The 9,762-nt window shown below is 44.5% G+C and overlaps 2 gene segments (V, D, J or C); both read left to right on the forward strand.

Moving 5' to 3' along the window:
• The first annotated feature begins 219 nt into the window (after positions 1-219).
• LOC129658350 (T cell receptor gamma variable 8-like) lies at positions 220-1,024 on the forward strand. The segment is given in 2 exon segments: positions 220-457; positions 582-1,024. Coding segments are annotated over 2 exon segments (486 nt in total).
• An 8,027-nt stretch (positions 1,025-9,051) lies between these two features.
• On the forward strand, positions 9,052-9,762 carry LOC129658351 (T cell receptor gamma variable 8-like). The segment is given in 2 exon segments: positions 9,052-9,194; positions 9,320-9,762. Coding segments are annotated over 2 exon segments (486 nt in total).

Below are 9,762 nucleotides of genomic sequence, written 5' to 3' on the forward strand. Positions count from 1 at the left end.
ACAGAAGGTAGTGCAGGGAAATGATAGAAAGGTGGTTCCTTGAGAGAAAGACTATGGCAGCATCATGAACACTGAAATACTGAGCCGTAGGGAACTTAGACTGATTCAGGTCTGCTCACTCCACTAGGCCACAGGCAAGCTTGTCCACGTTTCTCTGCCTGCCCCTCCATCTGATCCCTCTGCTTGCAGTTCTGAGCTCTCAGAGCTCAGGCTTCTCTTCTCCTGTGGGGGAGGCGGCTGCTCCCAGCCTGCCCTCCAAAAAGGGGTTGGTGCAAAGAGGCAGGGCTCCTCCCCAGGCCTCACCCAGCACCCACCCCTTCTGGGCTCAGCCTGGTGGGCTTTAAGAGAGATTCTCGCTGACTCCTCTGCCTGTCACATCTTCTGGGAAACTCGGTCTAGCTCACTGTCCCAGGCATGCTGTGGGTCCCAGCACTGCTTCTGGTTTTCCTGGCTCCTTGTAAGTGTGTTGCCTGGATGCTCTGGGATTTTTCTGTACTTTTTGGCAATGGTGAGGGGGAGGGTCATACTAAGAAATGGTGTTTCCTCTTCCTCATGATTTTTTGTTGCTTTCCCCATTGCAGTCACACAGGTATCTTCCAACATGGAAGAGGACAAGTTGTCAGTCATGAGGGCGACTGGGTCATCTGTTGTAATCGAGTGTGATCTTACAGGAAGCTATATCCACTGGTACAAATTCCAGGAGGGAGCTGTACCCCGACGCCTTCTCTACTACGATGTCTACTACTCAAAGGTTGTGTTGGACTCAGGAATCAGTGAAGGGAAATACCACGTTTACAAAGGCACAGGGAAGAGCTACACGTTTGTAGTCTCCAACTTGCAAGAAAGTGATTCTGGCACCTACTACTGCGCTGTCTGGGAGAAGCACATTGGTTTAGACTTCCTTTACACTGCACTGGAAATTTTGCTTGTGGCTACCAAAACAGCCCTGATACACAGGATAGACCAACCCCTGTCTCACTTCCTGCCCCCAATTCTTTTTACTCTGAATGAAGAGAAATCCTGAGCTCAACGCCCAGCCCCAGTCACTGCCACCTCCCACCTCCCTTCAGCAGCTGTTGTTTGTTGTTTAGCTAACAAAGATTTTTCCTAAAAGCAGGTCTCTATCTTAAGGCCTCAGGCAAGCAGCTGGTAGGCAGCATATTCTTTTAACTTCCCTAGGAGCTGGTGGAGTCCATTCATCCATCTCTTGAGGACAGACAGAGCACCTTGTATTGATCTATTAAGGGGAATATTTAGGAGAACAAATTGAAAGGTTAGTTATATTGAATCATTTATCTGATCATTTTCCAGAGAAGATGGCTAGGAATGAAGCATCTTCATTATTCACGATTATGAAATATGAGAAAAGATAAGGTGAAAACTTGGATTCCTGAAGCCCAAGCTGGTATCTGATCTATCTTTTGGCCAAATTGAGATTTTTCTTATATAAACAATGAGGGCATGAAATGTAGGAAAAGGGGGATTGATGTAGCTATGCCAATCATAGTATTCTACTTACACTTTCTGCTGAAGTTCAGCCCCCAGCCAGAACTGTTCTGTATTAAACAAGTAAGGCCAGAAGTTCTTTTCACTCCAACCCCCGATATTGACATGACCAAGTCCCAAACTGGAATGAGACTTAGATTTTTTTTCAATAATTCAAGTTAAAGAACATTTGGGGGAACAATTAAACAATGAATGGTATCTGTATCAACTGAAAAGTCATATAAGAAATGACTTTCTTATTGGGCTAGGTTTAAGGACATAAAATGAATACTTGAGTACAGAAATGCTATGTTTATATGTATGTGGTTTCTTGTGTATGTGGCCTCTTGTGTATGCATGTGGGCTAAGTCGCTTCAGTTTGCCTGACTCTGTGAGATCCTATGGACTGTAGCCTACCACGGATAGGCTGTACTGTCCATGGATTTTCCAGGCAAGAATACTGAAGGGGGTGGCCATGCCCTCCTCTAAGGGGTCTTTCCAACCCAGGGATCGAACCCGGGTCTCCTGCATCTTCTGCATTGCAGGCAGATTCTTCACCACTGAGTCACCAGGGGAACCCCTCTTGTGTATGCTGCTGTTGCTGCTGCTAAGTCGCTTCAGTCGTGTCCGACTCTGTGGGACCCCATAGACGGCAGCCCACCAGGCTCCCCCGTCCCTGGGATTCTCCAGGCAAGAATACTGGAGTGGGCTGCCATTTTCTTCTCTAATCTCTTGGGTATAGTATCCTCCAAATTTCTACCAGAACAGTGTTTCTTAACGTGTGGTCCATGGACCATACCTGAGTCAGAAGCATTGGGTTGCAATAAAAGTCTCCGTTACGGATGGCACCCAATATAGGGAACACAAATCTTGGAATGAAGCATGAAAATGCATTTTCCAATAAGTTCCATAGCTTATTCTTACTCAAGTTGATTTATATCAATTTATATCAACTGCTGTGCAAGCAGTATCAGATAAAGTGACATGTCTCCCTCTGAAATGGACCAATTCCTGGCCTCAAACATAAGTAGATTCTAGAACAGTGTTCATGGGCTTATCCCCAGCCCAGAAGTCCTTCCTTTCTTGTTGCATCCTGGGTGCTGCTGTTCTCTCAGGTCATCACATTTCTCCATGAGAATCCCACAACCACAAGTCAAAGTTTCTGGTCCTTCTCACTCCTGTGACTGCAGGCAAGAAGGAATTGGATAGTAAATGCACTGACTTTAATTTGGGCCTCAGTACCAGCGACCATGCACTATTTTGGAGCTTTAAAAAAGATTGAAACAAAAACCTCTTGTTATTTATATTTTTCCAATGTTTTATAGGCTTTGTTCTGCACATTTATTTCTTAGATCCACTTTGAGTTTAAATTTTACATAAAATTGGACCTGCACAAATGGAGAGACTTAACATATTCATGAAGGAAAAGATCAATATAATAAAGAAGCTGATCTTTCCTAAATTCATGTATGTAAATTGACTATAATTCCTATCAGAATTAAGAAAAGATTTTATTTTTGTTCTATGATATAGAACAAAATGTTTGAAACATAGAGAATTTCTATTAATTGGATAAAGCATGATTAAGTAATGAAAAAACTCAAGTATTTGTATAAATAATGACAGGAATAGCACTGTCTTATTCACTATGTGAGGCTTCCTTGGTGACTCAGATTGTAAAGAATCCACCTACCAATGCAGGAGATGTGGGTTCGATCCTTGGGTCAGGAAGATCCCCTGGAGAAAGAAATGGTGACCCACTCCAGTATTCTTGCCTGGAGAATTCGATGGACAGAGTAGCCTCATAGGCTACAGTCCATGGGATCTGAAAAGTTGGACATGACTTAATGACTAAATAATAGCAACATTATCATTTCCTAGGAGTCATCTTGACACAATAAATGGTGGTTTTGGTGTGAGATGACTATAAATTAGAAAGTGTAGTTATAGTTTCCGAATTCAAGCAGTGGATTTCACAATTTAGTGTGGCTTTTGTTTCGATGTCCCATTGCAAAAATTCATTGAGAGACAAAATGATCAGAGGTGGATTTGTTAGTTTCCAGCGAGAAGCCACTCTTCAGGGCGTGAACCATTGCCAAGGGCAAGGGCTGGGGCCATGGTATTAGGCCTGGCTAGGTTTTGTGACGAAGAAGGTAACAGCACCCCACTCCAGTGCTCCTGCCTGGAAAATCCCGTGGACAGAGGAGCCTGGTGGGCTGCAGTCCATGGGGTCGCTGAGGGTCGGACACGACTGAGTGACTTCACTATCACTTTTCACTTTCATGCATTGGAGAAGGAAATGGCAACCCACTCGAGTGTTCTTGCCTGGAGAATCCCAGGGACGGGGGAGCCTGGTGGGCTCCAGTCTATGGGGTCGCACAGAGTCGGACACGACTGAAGTGACTTAGCTGTTTGTTTCTAATGACCAGGGAAACATGATACCTTTTTGCTTCTAGAATTTCGGTTGTGCTAGTAGCTAATACATGAACTGACCCTTACAGAAAGTGTGTTATGTGGAAGATATTCTGCTGTACCTTGCATGCATTTTCTATTTAATCCTCATTACTCACTTTGCGGTGTTACACTATTTCTCCTGCCCCTACTTTACAGATATGTTTTGTAAGTTGTTAAAATTAAGTTCCTTCAAATGAAGCCACATAGCTCTAATCTGGGGATTCAACCCAGACTACCTGAATCAATGGTTCACATAATTAATTCTCTATCCCTCCCCTAGAATACAGACATAGAGCAAGAATACCAAAGCCAAGGCCCTAAGACAAGACAGCCTCATGGGCAGGAATGTAAATGCATGGGCTTCTGAGTATCACAGATTAAACTTTAAACCCCAGTTCTTTTATTTATTAGCTATATGAAAATGCAAAAATTCATTATGTTGTCCTCATTGACTAACTGGGAGTAATTACATCCAACTCAGTTATTACAGTGATAAGATCACACATATGGAATGTCTCCCACCGGGTATCCATTTAGCCAGCACAGAATCAGTTCTAGTCAGTGGCCCCTTCTCCTACATGAAGGTTCTCAGTTGTATCTGACTCTTTTCGACCCCTGTGGACTGCAGCGCACCAGACCTCCCTGTCGATCTCCAATAACTGGAGTTTACTCAAACTCAAGTCCATTGAGTCAGTGATGCCATCCAACCATCTCTGTCATCTCCTTCTCCTCCTGCCTTCAATCTTGCCCAGCATCAGGGTCTTTTCCAATGAGTCAGCTCTTCACATCAGGTGGCCAAAGTATTGGAGCTTCAGCTTCAGCATCAGTCTTTCGATGAATATTCGGGGTTGATTTCCTTTAGGATTGACTGGTTTTGTTTCCTTGCAGTCCAGGGGACTCTCAAGAGTCTTCTCCAACACCACAGTTCAAAGGCATCAATTCTTCAGCACTCGGCCTTTTTTATGGTCAAGCTCTCTTATCTGTACATGACTGCTCTCTTTGCTGTACAGCAGAAATAAGCATAACATTGTAAATCAACTATATTGCATAAAAAATTCATTTTAAAAAAAGAAGTAAGGGGGGATGTCAGTGTATATATGATATTAATGAAGGAGTACATGCAACCAAATACACATCTGGGTAGAAGGTTGCTGCTAGCCATGAGAGTCAGATCTTAGTTAATAATTTTAGTTCATTTCTAAGCATGGGAAGGTGAAAAATTTTGCATTCATAAAAGTTTTCCTGATAATATCTAACTATCCAAAGTCTTGATTTGCCAGCTTCCCTAAGCACAGATTACCTCAATCCTGGTGTTCATCCTGCAGTTTTTTCGTGGTGTGTTAAACATCAGTAGCTGCAGTGGTTAATGGGTTAATGACCCAATCCTAGTAGAGCCAGTTAGTGAGCAACATGCTTTAGTTGGCAAGGTCTAGATTTGGAACTAGAGCTCCATAACTAATGAGAAGACTGGCACCTCCCATTTGAGGGGCTGACATTCACATGGCAAGGAGTGAGTTCCAATTCTGGATATATAACTGTGACCACACATAGTCCCCTCTCTCTCATTGATCGCAATTATAACTCCTGAGTCTGAGGACTCTGTAAAATAAATGGTAGCAAGCAGATAGGAAAAGGAAATCATAAAGTGAGTGTTATTGAACAAATGGTGAGTTTCCCTTATTTTTTTTTTTCACTGCAGGTCTTCCCTGGCCTGGACTCAAAAAGAGCCTGAAGCCTGTATGTGCATCAGGTTCAGACAGAAGGAAGGGGGCACTCAATGGGCCGAGAGGCCTGCTTGTCTGTTTTTGCTTGTGTTTCTTTTGTCCTTTCTCATTCTTACCCACCCCTCAGCCCCCACACGCACACCCCCACCCCACACCCACATCCTGGTGTCATGGAGGCTAAACCCTGAGGGAAGGGACCTTCTCTCTCACACAACAACCTGTGGTCCCAAGAGCACATGGAGAATCCCAGTGGCTTTTGTTCTCTCTCTGTCATCTCTCTTCTTGGCACAGAAGGCAGCCACAGTTGCAGAAATGCACAGCAGAGCAAATATACTAAAGTCCACTTATCTGGTCCAAGAACCAGAGGGACAGTTCCTGTGAGTTGGAAAATGGTATAGAGATTGCAGAGAGGAGATTAAGAAAAAAAATCTGATATAATTGGTGTTTGACAACTAGGATCACCCCTTCCCCTGCCCCCCCCACCCCCGCCCATATGCAGAGGCATAAATGTGAGGAAAAACAGGCTTCGCAAATTGATATGAAGTGTAAACAACCACCTAGGGCCTATACTCAGCTTCCCTGGAGGCTTAGATGGTAAAGAATCTGCCTGCAATGCAGGAGATCTGGGTTTGAGCCCTGGGTCACGAAGAGTCCCCTGGAGAAGAGAACAGCAATCCACTCCAGTATTCTTGCCTGGAAAATCCCATAGACAGAGGAGCCTGGCAGGCTACATACAGTCCATGGGGTGGCAAAGAGTCGGACCCGACTGAGTGACCAACACTTGCTTTTCAGGGCCTAGACTGGGTGACACACACAGTGCAGTGTGAACAGCACTGTACTGACTCAAACTGCCCATCAAAGGCAGGTAGGAGTTCACTGTCCCTTTCTGCTGCTGCTTTTGCTTCGCTTTAGTCGTGTCCGACTCTGTGCAACCCCATAGACGGCAGCCCTCCAGGCTCCCCCGTCCTTGGGATTCTCCGGGCAAAAACATATATCCCAGTATTTTTACAAAAGTAGTGGGTGAAAATCTGTGTGCACATCATTTCAGTTCCACTATGGTTTCCCTATCCTTGTCTAATCTCCTACTTATCCATCTATTGCTGTTGCTGCTGCTAAGTTGCTTCAGTTGTGTTCGACTCTGTGCGACCCCATAGACGGCAGCCCATCAGACTCCCCTGTCCCTGGGATTCTCCAGGCAAGAACACTGGAGTGGGTTGCCATTTCCTTCTCCAAAGCATGAAAGTGAAAAGTGAAAGTGAAGTCGCTCAGTCGTGTCCGACTCTTACCCCATGGACTGCAGCCTACCAGGCTCCCCCATCCATGGGCTTTTCCAGGCAAGAGTACTGGAGTGGGGTGCCATTGCCTTCTCCTATCCATCTATGAGTCCAAGTAAATCAAAGGGGAAAATTTTTAATAATGTCACCACAAGCATGCTTGTCCTTGAGTCCTGGTGACATGAACAAACATTTCTGTTAGATGTATGCCTCATAGTGGAAGCACAGTGTATCTGAACACCTTTCAATAGGTTTATTGTTCCTTGTGGTGATTGCGGCCATGAAATTAAAAGACGCTTACTCCTTGAAAGGAAAGTTATGACCAACCTAGATAGCATATTCAAAAGCAGAGACATTACTTTGCCAACAAAGGTCCATCTAGTCAGGCTATGGTTTTTCCAGTGGTCATGTATGGATGTGAGAGTTGGACTGTGAAGAAAGCTGAGCACCGTAGAATTGGTGCTTTGAGCTGTGGTGTTGGAGAAGACTCTTGAGAGTCCCTTGGACTGCAAGGAGATCCAACCAGTCCATTCTGAAGGAGATCAGCCCTGGGTGTTCTTTGGAAAGACTGATGCTAAAGCTGAAACTCCAGTACTTTGGCCACCTCATGCGAAGAGTTGACTCATTGGAAAAGACTCTGATGCTGGGAGGGACTGGAGGCAAGAGTAGAAGGGGACGACAGAGTATGAGATGGCTGGATGGCATCACCAACTCGATGGATGTGAGTTTTGAGTGAGCTCCGGCAGTTGGTGATGGACAGAGAGGCCCGGTGTGCTGCAATTCATGGGGTTGCAAAGAGTAGGACACGAATGAGCGACTGAACTGAACTGACTGTATATGCAGGAACTATTCATGTTCTTTACTCTTTTTTTTTTTTTTTATTTTGCCTATTTTGAATGATTTCTTTCTTTTAAAACACAATTTATGTAAACAAACAAACCACTCGAGTGTGTCTCCCATCTCCTGCCACTTGCCTCTGGTAACCACTGATCTGTTCTCTCTGTTTCTCCACATGTAAGAGAGATTTATGATATTTGTCTTTCTCTGTCTTACTTTTTCACTCAGCACAATGCTCTTAAATTCCACCCATATTGTTGCGAGTGTCTGAGGAGTATTCCATCGCATACATATACTACAGCTTCTTTACCCATTCATCTGTTTGCTGATGGACACTTAGGTTTTTCCAAGTTTAGACTGTTGTAAATAAAGCAGCAATGAACACGGGAGTACAGACACCTTTTCAAGTTAGTGTTTTAATTTGTTTTTTTTTTTTTCAGATCAATACCCACAAGTAGAATTGCTGGATCACATGGTAGTTGCATTTTCAATTTTCAAGGACACTTCCTACAATTTTGACAGTGACTGTGCCAATATACATTTCCACCAAGAGTGCACAAGGGTTCTATTTTCTCCTTATTCTCACCCACACTTGTTAGTTCAAGTCTTGTTGATAACAGCCATTCTGACAGCGGTGAGATGACATCTCATTATTTTGATATCCATTTTCCTAAATTTCAGATAAACATCATGATTTTTTAGTGTAAGTATATCCGAATGTTACATAGTTCTATGTAAGACATTTTTCTCCACTAAATCTAGCAACCCTAGGTGAAGGGCTTTTACTTGATGATGAAAAAATTTCTCTTATTTAATTGATTTGTAAGCACACACACATACACATTTAACTTTGAAGAGAGTTAAATGTAGATCAACACACCTGGTATCAATTTCTTGTAATAAAAGAGGGGTGAATGCTTATTGGATTTGCGGGTGGTTGTCTCAAGTTTACCTACAGATGTAAAAAGGAAGGTAGAGCAGGGAAATGATAGAAAGGTGGTTCCTTGAGAGAAAGACTATGGCAGCATCATGAACACTGAAATACTGAGCCGCAGGGAACTTAGCCTGATTCAGGTCTGCTCACTCCACTAGGCCACAGGCAAGCTTGTCCACGTTTCTCTGCCTGCCCCTCCATCTGATCCCTCTGCTTGCAGTTCTGAGCTCTCAGAGCTCAGGCTTCTCTTCTCCTGTGGGGGAGGCGGCTGCTCCCAGCCTGCCCTCCAGAAAGGGGTTGGTGCAGAGGCAGGGCTCCTCCCCAGGTCTCACCCAGCACCCACCCCTTCTGGGCTCAGCCTGGTGGGCTTTAAGAGAGATCCTGGCTGACTCCTCTGCCTGTCACATCTTCTGGGAAACTCGGTCTAGCTCACTGTCCCAGGCATGCTGTGGGTCCCAGCACTGCTTCTGGTTTTCCTGGCTCCTGGTAAGTGTGTTGCCTGGATGCTCTGGGGATTTTTCTGTACTTTTTGGCAATGGTGAGGGGGAGGGTCATACTAAGAAATGGTGTTTCCTCTTTCTCATGATTTTTTGTTGCTGTCCCCATTGCAGTCACACAGGTATCTTCCAACATGGAAGAGGACAAGTTGTCAGTCATGAGGGCGACTGGGTCATCTGTTGTAATCGAGTGTGACCTTACAGGAAACTATATCCACTGGTACAAATTCCAGGAGGGAGCTGTACCCCGACGCCTTCTCTACTACGATGTCTACTACTCAAAGGTTGTGCTGGACTCAGGAATCAGTGCAGGGAAATACCACGTTTACAAAGGCACAGGGAAGAGCTGCACGTTTGTAGTCTCCAACTTGCAAGAAAGTGATTCTGGCACCTACTACTGTGCTGTCTGGGAGAAGCACATTGGTTTAGACTTCCTTTACACTGCACTGGAAATTTTGCTTGTGGCTGTCAAAACAGCCCTGATACACAGGATAGACCAGCCCCTGTCTCACTTCCTGCCCCCAATTCTTTTTACTCTGAATGAAGAGAAATCCTGA

The sequence above is a fragment of the Bubalus kerabau genome, chromosome 8 (genome assembly GCF_029407905.1).
Source record: "Bubalus kerabau isolate K-KA32 ecotype Philippines breed swamp buffalo chromosome 8, PCC_UOA_SB_1v2, whole genome shotgun sequence".
Classification (NCBI taxonomy): Eukaryota; Metazoa; Chordata; class Mammalia; order Artiodactyla; family Bovidae; genus Bubalus; species Bubalus kerabau.